This window comes from Myotis nattereri (genome assembly GCF_964212035.1).
Source record: "Myotis nattereri genome assembly, chromosome: 18".
NCBI lineage: Eukaryota > Metazoa > Chordata > Mammalia > Chiroptera > Vespertilionidae > Myotis > Myotis nattereri.
This window is the reverse complement of record NC_138093.1, coordinates 25,095,909-25,111,948: the sequence shown is the minus strand read 5'-3', so window position 1 is coordinate 25,111,948 and position 16,040 is coordinate 25,095,909. Positions and strand designations below refer to the sequence as shown.

The 16,040-nt window shown below is 41.1% G+C and overlaps 1 protein-coding gene across 1 annotated transcript in view; it reads left to right on the top strand.

Annotated features, from left to right (window-relative positions):
• COLGALT2 (collagen beta(1-O)galactosyltransferase 2) overlaps window positions 1-16,040 on the top strand; it is a gene marked incomplete at its 5' end in the record, with an annotated part of 73,610 nt that overhangs the window by 33,542 nt on the left and 24,028 nt on the right. The window contains 4 exons of the mRNA XM_081112128.1: window positions 8,028-8,138; window positions 10,874-10,991; window positions 11,916-12,050; window positions 15,676-15,880. Of these exons, the coding sequence (XP_080968254.1) occupies window positions 8,028-8,138; window positions 10,874-10,991; window positions 11,916-12,050; window positions 15,676-15,880 (569 nt within the window). The remainder of the gene's footprint in view (window positions 1-8,027; window positions 8,139-10,873; window positions 10,992-11,915; window positions 12,051-15,675; window positions 15,881-16,040) is intronic.

Below are 16,040 nucleotides of genomic sequence, written 5' to 3'. Positions count from 1 at the left end.
AACAGTATCCCCCGCCACCCCCCAGTGAAAAAAATCTCAAATGAAGTGATGTGGGAAGGCCAGACTTAAAACTTTTTACAGCAGGTAAACTCAAGGCAAACATTTTCTCTCTCCCTCCGGAGCTGGCCAGGCCTGTTATTATTGGAACCAAGACAACAGGTTTGAGCTACAGCAATGCACTGAACTGAAATGTTTCGTTAGCTGGAGCCAAGTTCTCATTGTAGGTGACTCTGTGGCAAATTGGACATTTTCTGGTCTTTGCTCATGTGTCTAGCCCGCCTTTTTCAGGGGGGGAGATGGGCGATAGCAGAAGAAGTCTGATGGCTTCTTAATAAGTCAAAATGCTTTAGCGGGGTTAGCATTTTTCTCTTAGATTTGCTGCTGCTTTTGCTTATGTGGCAGGCCCTTAGCAAATATGGAGAGTATATTTTTATTTTGTCATTCATTTATGCGAGCATTTACTGACTCATTCAATAAGCCTGTGCTAAATGTTTACTATACACCAGACATAGTTTTTGAGTGAGAAATTTGGACACATGATACATGCAGACCCCATGGACATGGACAATAATTTGGTAAAGGCCAAGGAAGGGGTAGGAGGTGTGGGGTGGGCAAAGGGGAGAAAGAGGGGAACTCCTACAATAATGTCAACATTTAAAAATATTTAATAATAATAATAATAAATTGGACACATTTGTCTGAGAAATATAAATGAAATTTGCCAGCAAATGGGTCAGGATGTTAGAAATCACACCTTTCCCAGAAAACCTATCCTTTGTGGCAGCTGAACCTGTGCATGAATATGGAATAAAGTATGCCAACACTTCATAGTATTTTCAGCATTTCCTTCCTTTGAGGAATTACAAGGATAGGTTCATGCTAAAGGCAATACCTGCCACGATCTGGCAAAATATATTATTTCGTAGAATTATTCACCAGTTTGTTTTTCTCAAATGGAGCATGACTCCAGGGTTCCAGGGTGTGAGCAACAATCCCAAGGGAAATGACAATAAATGTGCACTCAACAATTTGCATATGAAGGTTCATAGCAGCAATACTCATAAAAGTAAAAAGTGAAAACAACCCAAATGTCCGCTGAGTGATCAATGGATAAATGAATGTGGCATATCCATACAGTGGAGTAGTATGCAGCCATAAAAAGGAATGAGGTACTGGTATATACTGCAACATGGACGAACCTTGCAAACATTATGCTCACACTGTTAGCTCATACATAGCACATTTGTTATCTATGCTCAGCCTTTGTAGCCATTGGGTTGGATTGGTTCTCCCTGAAATTATTCGTACTGAGATTTTCATATTGGTCGTGTTTGTTAATGTCCTTGACAAGGCAGATAATTTCTTCTAATCTGACAGGTGGACATTCACTCTTTGTGGGTGAGTGTGGTGGGGGGAGTTTGAGATAAAAGTTGGAATAGAGTATCAAAGGCCTGAAGAAAAAGTCCAAATCTAATACCCACCATTTGCATGACTTGTGCAAGTAATAACCTCTCATCCCCAGCCTTCTCTTCTATAAAATAAGGAGATCAAAATAATGCCTAAATGAAGCTTAAAATGGGATACTACATGTTATAAAGGTAAGGGGGTTTAACACCAAGAGAGGAAAACTATAGCTTAGAATCAAAGGTATCAATAAAAGGCTCATTTGTAATATGTTTAATTAAGTTCATCTTGATGTTGAATTAACTATTACACGGTCAATCGGCAGATTTTACCATTCCTCTTTCTGGCCCTTAGGAATAAAATGCATTTGCTGTTTGACTGCCTTTCCAGAATCAAACATTTTTTTTTACATCACTCTTACCCAACCTTTAGGTGTGGGAAGTCTGTGATTATTTCTGGGATTAAGCAGGACACACCAAAAAGGGATGTTGAGGGAGTATAAACATTTATTTTATTGGTGAGGAGAGTTCATGAGAAGTGAGTTTTACAGATTTCTTCATTCATTAGAAAGAATTGCTACTAATGGACTTGGTAGGACTCAGGAAAAGGCTGTTTGGGGGAGAAATCTCTGGCCTCCACAATCCATATTTGTATCCTTAACCATATCCATATCAACTTTCCACCCAGCAGATGGATTCTAGATTTTCAACAACTCTATACCGTTCCCAAGAAGCAAGTATCCATCATCATATTTTGCCAAGCGGCCAAGCGTATCTCTTCCCGTTGGCAGCACAGCTGCTAGTGAGGCTGTCCCTGAGGACAGAAACAGAAGTGGTGGGACTTGATGACATGACCTTTCTTAAAAATGGATTTTACTAGTTGCTTCCAAAAGTGGAGTTTTATTTGAAGGTGGAGCTCTTTATTTTCTACATCTACACCAATGAGCCTTCCTTACTGAATGAAACCAAGAGACAGTAAAGAGGACAGTCTTTGAAGTCTCAAGTTGGAACATTCATTTTTGCCAACTCACTAGTCATGGTATGAATCCATGGTATTAGTCCAGGTGGTGACTAATTTTGTTGTTCATCTCACCGCTCTTCCCTTGAGCTTCTGCGGGACGTATTTTGACACTTCAGGCAGCAAAGATCAACTACTACACAGCGTTGCCTCCATCCTGCCCACCCGATGGCAGTCCTGTTGCTCTGTAGTGTCAGAAGTCTAGACTTTCTGGGGTGGCAGGGAGGCTGAGGACATTCCCCAAGGGTCAGTGCAGATGTGATCAAGAGTACTGTTTCCTCAATATCTCTGTTCCACCTGCTGGGAGACCTGAACCACGTGTTTATATGGCTCCCATGGTCCTACAATTACCAATGTGAGTTTAACCCTCACACCTTAGTAGGCCTTGTAAAAATAAATGAGTCAGTGCTAATTATTTCAAGTTGGCTATTAGTTTAAGAGCCAAGACTGAGGAATGAAAACTGTCCTGGAATAGGGAGAAATGTCAGGGTGTTTAGATATTACCAGAGAAATATCCACTCATTTGGGGGATGTGGAGGGTACAGCCACAGTAGGAAGGCCCAATCATCTTGCAGACATGTTTATTCACTAGTCCACTCTAGGAGCTCTTGCTTTTCCCTGTAACAGTGACCATGCACTTGCTGGCCAGGGAACTCTATGAGTCAAGGAGATCCCTGCACATCCTATTGATTGTGTGTGGTATGTGTTTCCCTTTGTCCTAATTTGACTTTGAATTTGAGACTAATGGGCTTTTGCTGACATGCAGAGCTAGAGAAATGGAAGAAGAAGCAGAATCAGAGAGAGAGTGGATGGGAAGCATTATGATGAGAAATGGCTTTGACTTCCCTCTGAGGCCAACTGGATTTTGCACCTGTTTCTACCAGCTCTTCCATTTCAGGCACTAGTTCCAAAGGAAGCCAGCAAGACTGATGGACAGAGAGGGGACCGACTGTAAGCTCTGCAGCTGAATCAGGACCACAGCTCTCCTAGATGTGGAGGAGAGAGATCTTTTAGTGATGGCAGGTCCTGGTGCTCCTTAACAGATCGAGGGAAGTCAAAGTTCCAACATGGCCTTCAAAGAAAAGGAATGATGTGAGGACTGGCAGTCTCAAGAGCTGAGCTGTCCTTACCATCTTATCCTGAGCCAGAGAGTCCCGGGGAAGAGAGAGGGAGGGAGTTGTTGATTGAAATGTGACTTCACTCCGGTTGGGGAATTGAGGCAAAGATTGAACGGTCTTGGACTCCCAAGAGCATGGTCTTCCAGCCAGTGCACGCTTGTGCGCTCAAACAGTGGGTTTCCAGTTTGACGAGGAATGGAAATCACTTGCAGATCACCTTTGCCGACGTCTCTTCCCATCAAGGAATCCTTTAGCCATGTCTCTTCCCTGGGTGCCTTTCCTGGTCTGACTGGTGGGAGGATGGCTGGCCTGAGACAGCGCCCATTTCCCACGGGCCTGGAAGGAGCTTTCAGGTGATGGAAGAGATGCCTGGGCTTCTGAGCGGTTCACATATTCCGTGTCCTCCACTTCCCGGCTTGATGGAAAAATCCATCTCAGCCTCACAGTGCTTTGTGTCCAGTGCTCGTGAAGTCTCACAGCAGGACAGGCACCGCACGGCTGCATTCTTCTCCAGGGCGCTGGAAATGGAGCTTTTAACTGAAGCCTCGTGTTTCCTCCAGGGAGTTCGCATCTGGCCCTTTGCTATCTCTCTCCCCAGTTCTCTGAATGGACCAGAGCCTGCGTGCTTTCATGATTATGTATTTGAACAGAAACACATTTGTGTCCGAGGGAGTACAAGGCGGCAGTGAGAACTGTCTGCCTGGATTTTTGTGGATCTGCCTTCGCTGGGACTGGAGGGGCAGGGCAGGGAGTGGGGAGTGAGGGTGCAGGCCTTTCTCGGTGGGCTGCTGTGGTCAGCGCTGCCCTTCCTCTGGGATAGTGGTTGGCCCTGCACATCAAAGACTAGTGTGGATGGGCCTCCAACCACAGCCAGAAGGCCTCTTCTTTTCCTCAGAAGCCCGAGAACAAAGAGAAGCTTAATAATTCCGGGAAGTTACTATATAGGAAAATTTTTCAACTCAATAAAAAGAGTATTTAAAATCTACGCTTCTGTTTTGAATTAGACGCATTTATCTTTGCCTAGTCCAAGCCACTAATATCTAAGGAGGTTTGTCAGTAGTGGATACTTAGAGTTTGAAGTTTTCTAGTATGTATACCAGGAGAATAAATTTCATACATTAAGGCCAACTTTGCCCCCCTGATTAGGAAATGCATCAATGTGTAGGGAGGGCAGAGAGCATTTAAGTCCTGGGTAATGGAGACACCATAATCGAGGGAAGAAGTAGATGCTGTATAAACGCTCCTACACTATTTATAGGTAATTTGGGAATAATACAGAATTCTCCTAACATTTGGCTGACCTTGTAGTCAAGATATTTTTTGTTTTGTTTTAACACGCTCATAATATTTTGAGTGAAGGATCACGTGCGTTAGAGCCGATTCCCAGTTTCAGGAATTTCCCTGGACAGCCTTCACACTGGGAGACCCATGGCCCGACTCTCTCAGAGCCCTTCATGGCTGTTTCGCTGGACATCAGTGGCATGTAGCTGCGTGTCACTGTGCATGGGATTCTCGCTGCCGTGTACATCTCAGCACAATCGAAAACCACATGGAGCTCGGGGCCCACTCCCACGCTGCTTTCTCTCCCACTTTCCCACCTCCTCGGATTACCCCATCTTTGTCCAAGGGGCTCCCCTGGTGACCCTCGGCACTGTCAGCTGCACACACACACCGCTCTCCCGCTCCAGCTGGTGGGATGCCAGGCGGGCCTGTGGTCTTCCGCCCTCTCAGACCTTGTTCTGAAGAGAGGAGCTGGTTCTGGTCTGGTTCCCAGGAGAGGCTTGAAAGCAGATACGTTAGCCTTGGTTTTTAGTAAGACTGGCTTCAGTTCAAATATCCATCTTACAAAATTGGACTTTTCAAATATAGTCGCACACCTCTTATCCCATTTTTTTCTACTTTACGACTTACGAGTGACTTGAATTCTGTATCTATTTCAGGTTACTTGGTGTTTTACAGAAATCTATCCCCTGTCTAGCATTGGGTTCCACTCTGCTTTGCTTAACAAATTTTTTTTTTCTCTTGAACATTCCTGAATATCCTATTAAAGATTTTCATTTGTTACTTTTGGAGCTGCAGTGACTTCCCAAAGCTCAAGTAGAAAGAAGGAAAGCCATTATGGATTGGGTTGAACAAAGTCCTCTTTACTGAAATTGCCATCTCTTCATTTGCTCTTATCAAGGCCTTGTTTCCAGGGAACCACTGCTGCTGATCATGCCCAGGGCTTTCTCTCCCAGAAGGACCTGCTGAATTGCCAATAAAATCCAAGCACTTTTCGTCCCTTTAATGAATCTCAGACATCTCTTTCTTCTATGACTCTTTCTTCGTTAGGTTTAGGTATCCATAGTACCTGACTTACGAAAAGAACTTGGATTTCCCTCGCTGATACTCTAGAGGACAGGCCGCATAGCATTGGAAATATCTAATCTGTTAAGATATCTGGTAAAATTCCCTTGGGAAACCATTTGGCCCTAATATTGTTGTTTTTCTGTCTTTATTTCTTCCATGGAAATGGTTCTGTTCAAGTTCTGTATTTCTACTGGAGTCAATTGTGCTAACACGCATCTTCCTAGGAAATCTCCCAATATATTGAGTTTTAAATTTTATTTTTCATTGATGTGTACAAAGTAATTGCTTATGATTTTCAAATGTTCCTCCATATCAATCACAATCCCCTTATCCTTGTCATTTCTTATTTTTATATTTGTGTTGTCTTGATTAGCTTAACGAGTGGTTGTCTTTTGTTAATTTTTCTCAAACATTTTTTTAGAATTTTTATTTATTTACTTCTTTTTCTGTTTTCTACCTCGTGACTTTCTACCTGTATCTTTATTATTTATTTCTTTATGCTTGTTTGTTTTCTTGTTCTATCTCTAGCTTTTTGAGTAGGAATTCAACTTCTTTATTTGGATTGATTTAAGGAGATAAAACTACCATTTTCTCTGATCACTGCTATAATTGTCTCCCAAAATTTTGATATATAGTATTTTCATTATTCATTTGTATAAGTTCTGAAATTTATTTGTATTTATTCTTTTACTTGACAGTTGTTTAAAAGGGACTTTTTTAATGGAATGCTTTTGGTTTTTATTTTATTGCTAATCTTTAGTTTTATTGCACTGTGACCAGAGAATGCTGTTGATATTATTTCAATATCATCGTATTTCTTTGTCATATAATTGTTGATCAATTTTTGTGCCTGTTCCATGTGTATGTGAGAAGACGATAGAGTCTCTATAATGTTTTCTATAAATCCTCTCTGTATATTTACTTCATTTCCATTTGCACCATTTTCCACTGAAAGAGAATTCCTTGCAATTTCTATATTTCCACTATATCAGGATTTCACAAACTACAGCCTGCAGACTAGCTGCCTGCTTCTATAAATAAAGTTTTGGTTGGCATACAAGAATGCTCATTCCTTTTTGTGTGTTTATGATTGCTCTACTGCTACAATGGCAGAGGAAGTAGCTGGGACAGAGTGTATGGCCTGCAAGCCTAAATATTTACTCTGTAGCTCTTAAAGAAAAATCTTTGCCATCCCCTGTACTATATCAAGGTACAAACATACTCACATTCATTATATCTCTGATGTGAATTATATCCTTTAAAATTATAATTTTTTGGCCTGAATTCTACCTTATATGATGTCCAGATTATAACCCCTGCTTTCCCGCTTTCTTTTCCAAGACTGGTATATCTCTTCATTTCTACCTGTTCTGACTTTGTTTTAGATGTGTATCTGATACACAGTATGAGTTTGCTTTGTGATACAATATGAAAATATTTTTGTTTGAATAGGCGAGCTAAGCACCTTTATAAGTGGATCAGTTTGTTACACTTTTCAAGGCAGAACAGAAATAAGCTTTGTATGCATTATTTGAAGGCTTTCGATGGTACTCTTATAAGTGAAGTTAATCTAAAATGGATCTGTGAGGATACCTTAGATTTTGAGCTTTATACTGGGAACTGTTATTGTGGCTTTTCCTTCTGTTGTATGCGATTAAAGAAGCACTGGCTAGAAATTTTGTTGTGGCCCTGCAAATGAACTTGAAATGAAAATGCAACTGAATTACTGCTTAAATTAAGGGTAATTGTTCGTGAAGTTAAAAGGCAGAGTTTATATCGTGGATAAAGGAAAATTAAAGCCAACAGGAAGATTTCCAAGAAGAGTAATGAATATACTGTAGCTTCTTAATTCATTTCAAGCATTTACCGTTTTAGTACAACCATTTACTCTGCTGTTGGCCGAGCCTTGTTTAAGAATCTAATGACACAGGATGATTTGAAGCAGTCTCTCTCTCTCTCTTTAGAAATATATTGTTCCTTTTGGACTGTGAGAGGATCGTTTTCTTATGTACAGTTTTTAGGACTGGTCATTCTCCTGCCACTTAATCTGGGGTCTTCCGCCCCCCCCCCCCCCCCCCCCCCCCCCCCGCTTCCTTCGCATGGCGTACCTGACCTCTGTTTGTGCTTTCGCTCCTGCAGGGCAGCCACTGACCACAACGTGGATAACACAACAGAAATCCTCAGGGAGTGGCTGAAGAATGTACAGAGGCTCTATCACTACGTGGAATGGAGGCCCATGGATGAGCCTGAGTGAGTAGCAAGAGGACATTCTGTGAACTCACTACGGGCCCTTCTTCCCTTAACCAGTTATCCAGCCCTCCGGGCTTCTAGCCTTGGAGGCGCCTGTGACCTTCCTTTGTTTTTCATCTGCATCTCTAGTAAGTTTCTTCCTTTGGCAGATCTTTATCTTTCTCCCTTCCTCTTTACTCCAGCAGGTCCCAGCCAAGTTCCAGTTCTCATGAGTTCACAAGTAAATCACTGTGGCGGTCCGTGTTTTAAAATAGTGATAATATTGATTCACATTTTGAGTGTAAACCTTTTCTGCTTGAGGGATCATAGTGAAAAGTGTGTATACTTTTTATAGACACCTTGCTTTTTCACTTACCATATCTTGGTAATCATTCTATAGTTAGGTAGCTTCTTCGTTATCTTTATGACTGCAGAGTATCCATTGTATGGAAATACCATAATTATATAATCAGTCTCTTACTGGTGGGCATTTAGGTTATTTCTAATCTTAACCAGACCAATTAGGTGCTTCCATCTTCATGTCATTATACATATCTTGCTATCAAATCAATCTACCTAAAATACTAATGGGTTAGTTTTTCTGTTAAAAAGACTCCAGTGACTCTCACGCTTAGCAACCATACCTATGCACTCACATTTCCTGATTCTTCCTCCCAGAAATGACTGCTTTTCTAGAATGTTCCTTTTATTTTCAACCCCAAGCTTTTGCTGCTGTAGGTTTCTTCTCCTAGAAGATCCTTCTTTCTTTATAACCAATTCTTATCCCAAATCTCACCTCCTACCGAAAGTTGTTGCCAGTCATTTCAATTACAGAGCTCTCTCTCTCTCTCAGCATGTGTGTTGCTTATTTTTTCCATCATTCTTTTAGATACAACCGTACACTTCACGAACATAAACTATGTAACCTGTGCATTTTTCCAAGTTTCTGAGTTCTTTGTCGGGGGCTAAAGTACACAGATTATATTTCCCCCAATGCAGTTTTTGGCAGGCACAAAATTAATACTTGTTGAACAAATGAGTGAATGAGTAAATATATTACTGTTGTACATATTCCCAAGGCTACTACAATTCCAGCTTACGGAACTGTATAAGTAGAATGAATTGAGTTGCCTGAATTTTTGCCCAGGATAAGTCATTTATTGAAAGCCAAATTTGTATGATAAGTGCAAATTTTTGTCCTTCTAGTCTCTCTGTATATAATTCTTTTATTATATGTGTATTCATGTATATACATATCTCAAATCCCAGCTTGTGATCCATATATCAAGCAACATTTAACTACAAAATTTGAACACTATAAAAATTCTTGAACACCCTTTTGGAGTCCCTTATAATGGAATTTGGCATCATTAGAATGGCCCTGAAAGACTTTATGTTCCTACCTTGTATCCTGGTAATTTTCTCTATAGCCAGTTTTTGACTAAATATGTTGTATGCCAAGGCCAGTGTGAAAAATATTAGGAGAGGCATTTGGGAGGGGGGTGATATATTCAGCAAAACAGGAATTGCACTGCTTTTCCTTGAAGCAATAATAGGGGAAGGCATCCCAAAGAATTCCTGTGCAGTACATAGTTTTATTCATCCTATTTGTATAGTTTTTTGCGATTTTTCATTCTCCAAGGCTCGTGTACTACCAGCACAGCTCTAAGAACTTGAAGTGGTGGCCAGTTTGGGCCACTGTGGCAATGTCAATGCCCATGCCAATGAGGAGTTTTCAGAAGGGTTCTTGAGGGCACAGCACCCATCGGCCTATGTGGCCATGCGAGAGCCTGGGGCCGGCCTTCCTGAGGATGCTAATGGAGATCCCATGACCTCCCTTCACCCGGGATACAGCCATGTGTTCGCTTCTGTGGCATCCTTTCCTGAGACTTGCCCAAGTAAATTAAACCTTTCTTTCCCCTGGGAAACTCACATTTTTATGCTACAAATTTCCAAATGTACCTGATGGCAAAAATGTATTTTAAGAAGTATCTAGGAACATGAGCTTTGGGGTTATGCCTGGGTTTAAATCCTGACTGTGCCCTTTATTAACTACATAGCATTAAGCAAATGGCTCGAACTGCTCTACACCAATTTCTTCATCTGTGAAACGGGGAGAATAGTAATACAGTTGGTGGGTCCCATATCTGCAATTCAACTGTGTATCAAAAGTATTCAGAAAAAAATTTATCATTTTTTGCTGGTGTGTGTACAGTGTAGTTAGGCCTACAATGCATCTATACTGATCATGTACTGACTTTTTCTAGTCATTATTCCCGAAACAATAAAGGATAACAACTATTTACATAGCATTTATATTGTTCTGTGCATTCAAAATAATCTTTAGAGAACATTTAAAATATACGGGACAATGTGTGCAGGTTATATGCAAATGCTTCACCATTTTATAGAAGGGACTTGAGCATCCACAGATGCTGGTAACCACGGGGGTCCTGAAACCAATACCTCTCGGATACTCAGAGACAATTCTACTTACCTAGTAGGGACTCGGCAGGTTCCCTTTAGAACCCACTGAACTATTTCACATGAAGATTCTTGTGTACGGAAAGCAGAAGTCCTTGCTCTCTCCTTGCTCCAGTTTCTTTATGTGTATGTGGGGATGGTACTAACAAGAACAGTATCTACTTCAAGTGAGGGTGAGTGGAAGATTCAATGAGTTTCTACATGGTGCCTGGAATATATAGGCACTCAGTAATTAAAGCTACTACTACTACTATTATTTATTATTATTTTAGGTCTTATCCTGATGAAATTGGTCCAAAGCACTGGCCGGCCTCCCGGTTTGCTCACGTGATGAAACTACGACAGGCAGCCCTTCGAACTGCGAGGGAAAAATGGTCAGACTACATTCTGGTAAAATCAGATGTTTGATTTCTTGACAACTGTTATCTAGAATATGTCCACATCAGTTGTCCGAAAACTAGGACTGTGGGATCAAGTAAAACAATCTTATGTTTAGGCCCTACCTTCTCCACTTTTTAATAAAGGCAGGGAGGAAATGTTGGGAATTTAATATTGAGATACCCGGATTTCATCTCAGACCCACTTCGGACATGCATTTTCAGTAAGCAAACAAGCTCTTGAATTATTCACTCTCTTTCATAGAACAGGCATAAAAATCCAAATCTTTGTAGCTCATGGGAGATGCTATAGGTAAAATAATATAGTCTTAATAACTTTTCAGAGGAATTAATTGTATAAAAAGAGATGCAAATGAACAGCTCTGAAATGCCATTCCCTTTCACTCCTGAGTGAGTTGGGGAATTGGCACCTCTTTCTTGGCTTCCTGGTTGCTCCCCATGATGCTGGGCTCTGGTGGTGAATTTCCATCACTTCCGTTAGAAGTTCCATCACTTCCGTTAGAACTGTGAGGTGGTCCAGAACGTGCTGGACTTGATGATCAGGAATCAATATGTTGTTCCATCCTCGTCCTCCATGAACCTCTCTCCACTGGAAAGGACATCTTCTTAAGCAGCTACAGTTCCCATTTCCCTTTTGAATATTGTGGGTTGGGTCCTGGTTGCGTGTGTCCCCAGCGTGGTAACACCAGTTCATTGCCTGGTGCCTTTTGCAGAGCTGAACATGTAGAAGTTAGACTAAGTGTGTTTAGTCTGAATGAAAGCCATCCTGTTGCAGTGAGCTCCCGTAAGGAGAACATAGATAACTGGTGCCATATCTCATGAGCCAGCCTCTGTGATCCTCGGGAGGTGTTGGGTTACTCCTGAACCCATGACGACAAGTGTCTTTTCACCTGACTTTATCTTTTTCTTTTCCTAGTTCATAGATGTTGACAACTTCCTGACTAATCCACAGACCCTCAATCTACTGATTGCCGAAAACAAAACCATCGTGGCCCCCATGCTGGAGTCTCGGGGCCTGTACTCCAATTTCTGGTGCGGAATCACACCTCAGGCAAGTCTTTGGCTAAGGAGTGAAAACTATGAGTTTTAACAAGGCGGCCCCGAGTCACCAATAGCCCTATTAACCTTTTCCTCATTTCCTCCTTTGAAAGATGCATGCCACTTCAGAGCAAGCATTTTCAGGAAAGGAGATAGATCCAGGTCCAATGCCACAACCCAGTGAGTGCTTCTGAATTAATGAATTATGAAGAAAACATTCTAGTGACTTTAGCATTAGAAGCTTAAATGAACCAATAAAGCTTGCTGGGATTTGTACTTTTTTTCTTTCTGACTCAGAGATTTTTTAAAAAAATTTAATAGGTGGTGTGTTTGATGTTTTTGTTTTTGTTTGTGTGTTTTTTTTTGTCATTAACACTATCATAAGAATACTATAGAAAAATTTAAAAATGAAAAAGATAAAAATATCATGTTAACCCCCACCACTCTAACATCATAGATAACAGTTTGCATTTCCTTAATAACTATATCAAGTGGCTATAGTGCAACTTAACCTTTCTCTTAGTTTAAAAACATTTAAGTTGTTTTGCAACTTTTAACTATTATAAGGATCGTCATGATTAAGATAATTTTTTGTATTTAATATTATTTCTTTAGGATAGCTCTTAGAAGTGGAATTACTTAGTCAAAGAGTATAAATATTTTTATGACCTTTGATATATGTTGCCAAATTTATTTCTAAAGAGATCCAATAATTAGAACTCCTATGGTAACTTGTTTTTACAAAATTCATGTTAAAATCAGAATTCTTTTATTTCCATCACCTCTCTTTTCCACTGTAAAATCTTTAAAGTCTAGAGATCTGTTATAGTGGATGCTTACGGCTGGTTTTAGTTTTACTCTTTAGTTAATAAATGCGAGAGATAAACTGATCAATGTTGTATATATTAATATAGAATAAAGATGTGCTTAAGGAAAAAAATATATATGTTAGATGTGGTCTCAGACCCAAAATTGTGAGTCCCTCTTTTATATTTTGTTTGGTTTGGGGCCAAATGATAAATGTTTAATAACTGGCTCCCTGTGGGAGGAAAATCCTGATTGGTAACATTTGCCAGTTTTCATGGTGTAAATTACTCCCACCATGCAGACTACTTAAATGTTGTTTAAGCTAAGGGAAAGGTTAAGTAAATTGCAGTGTAGCTACTTGATGAGATAATTATTAAAAATATGCATAGCTGACATCTGCGGTTCTGTTAGATGGCGGCATTAACTTGATTTTTATTTTTACAGCTGTCAACATGTCAACTGGCTTGCACAGTTCCTGAAAACATGATAGTCAGTGGCTCTAGCACACTACTGGACGAGGCATTCCTCTCTCACTACAGTATTTCCCGCAGTCCCAAGAGGTTTCAAATGCATGTTATTAGCCACATCTCTTCTAGGGAAGCATTAAGTTCATATTTGTACAAGTCATTCAGTTCTTGGTCCGGAACGTTATTTAGGTGCATTTGAATCCACACACGCTTAGTTAATGATCTGCAGTGTCTCGCGTGGCAGAATCACTCGGTTGTTTTTAATGAGTTATGCTGTGACATCAGCCATAAGGGTGGATTATTCTAGGCACTGCAGCCTCCAGGTTTCAATTATCTTCTTGTTTGCTTTCATCATGAAAAGCAAATAGGAGAAATTGCTCACTTATTTTGCACAGTAAGAGTAAAAAACCTGGCCCCGGCTAGTGTGACTCAGTTGGAGCATCATCCTGTACACCAAAATGGTTTGGGGTTTGATTTCCAGTCAGGGCACATACCTAGGTTATGGGTTGGATCCCCTGGTCGAGTGCATGTAGGAGGCAAACATCGATGTTTTTCACATTGATGTTTCTCTCCCTCCCTCCCTCCCTTCCTCTCGCTTTAAAATCAATAACCATATTCTCAGGTGAGGATTTTTTTAAAGTAAAAATTTGAACACTTTAGGGGCAATTCCAATTTTTACCCCTCTACTCTTGGCTCCATCCCATCAGGCTTCTGTTAGGGCAGTCAATGATGCCATGTGCTTCAGGCAGGCCCTGGTCTCCAGAGCATCCAAAACAAAGTGGCCCTGGTGTTATTGTCTGGCCAGTGAACAAGAATTATTACCAACAACATTCAACTTACGTGGGGGAAAAAGACACAGTTTTCACCTCTGCCTGTCTGCAGGAGGCATGTTAACTCCCTTTCTCTGCTCCCTTCCTCCCTGCCGCCGGGATATTCAGTGATTCATCATCATGATGACATTTCCAATCTTCTCATTCTGAGAATATTGTGCCTAAGTTGTCCAGAACTTTATATTTGACATGCGTTCTTAAAGACCAGCCTTCCCTTTATCCCTTGGGGAAAAAATGTTTTTTAAGTTGAAGTATTGGGAGAACCCATGTTCTAACTTAAGGATATTAAGTGATCCTTCATTTAAAAGCTAATAAAAAATTATACTACTAATAATACTCCCTAGAATGAACCACAGTTTCCAAAGCATCTTCATAGACCTTAGTGCTTGTGATCCATTCTACGCCGTGTGAGAAGAAACTCAAGGAGATCAAACATGGGCTGAGATCAAACAGCTGGAAGATGGTTCCAGCAACTCTAAGCCTCACATCCTCTAAGTTTCAATTTGCACGGCTTCAACCTTGCCACGTGGTCAGGGTTAGGGTTAGCTCAGCTGGAACACTCATCTAGACACTAAAGCAGAGGTTCTCAACCTGTGGGTTGCGAACAATGAAAATACATCCTGCATATCAGATATTTACATTACGATTCATAACGGTAGCAACATTACAGTTATGAAGTAGCAACGAAAATAATTTTATGGTTGGAGGTCACCACAACATGAGGGTCGCGGCATTAGGAAGATTGAGAACTACTGCAAGGGATTGCCCAAGGCGTGAAAGAGGCTGCAATGCCTTGTGTGTGGGCCCTGACATCACAACAGAAAATGTGACCACAAAGTCAAGGGATTGGTTGCCCTGTGTGCTTGCCCACAAGGAACCTTCCAAAGGGGAATTCTTTTGAGCAGTGACAGCTCCACCAGAATATTGAATAAATAACTTCATAGAAAGAAGACCCTATTTCTATGTCTCAGTACTGCATGTTGAGTTAAAAACATTAACCAATGTAATATAGCCATTTTAATAATAGCCAATGATGCTTTCTCAGTGCCAACACTATTATAAGCACTCTCAATTGTTAAGGCATCCATCCCCATGGAGTGGATAGGGCCGTCACTTCTGTTTTACAGATGAGGAACTAGGTTGAGTACTCTAACCAATACCTGCAGACAATAAGTAGCAGAGGTGGGATTTGAACTCAGGCCGGCAGACACTTCCATTGCTTGGCTTTGCCACCTCTTCATACTCATGCTTTAACCATAAGTCAACATAAATGTACTTCTATGAAATTATTAAATCAAGAGATAGGCTGAAACCAAAATTATTTCTGACAACAGGACGCTTTTAGTATTGTTTAATATGTAAATAGCAATTCCTGAGCTCAATCCAAATTCTTAGGCCAAGATTAAAAGAGTGAAGGTGACTTTGCTTGGGGACTTCTAACTGGTGCTGACTTAGAAGGAATCGGCTGGCAGATGACCATGAGAGATGAAGTCTCAGATGAGAGAACATAGCCTCCCTGCTTGCTCTTTTGCAGGGCTTCTATAAACGGACCCCGGACTACCTTCAGATCAGAGAATGGAAGAGGATGGGCTGCTTTCCCGTCCCCATGGTCCACTCCACACTCCTGATTGACCTCAGGAAGGAAGCCTCTGACAAGCTCATGTTCTATCCCCCGCACCAGGACTACACCTGGACCTTCGATGACATCATCGTCTTCGCCTTCTCCAGCAGGCAAGCAGGTACTGTTGGTATTGGGTGGCACCGCCCCCAGGGAAACACTGCAAATAACCAGCCTCTTTGTTTTGTGTCTAAGGAAATGGGCTTCCTCTGCAGGTAGTGTTAGAGGCAACTGATTGCTGCAGTTCTCACCCCAGCACCCTCTGTGTTGCTGTCCCTGTG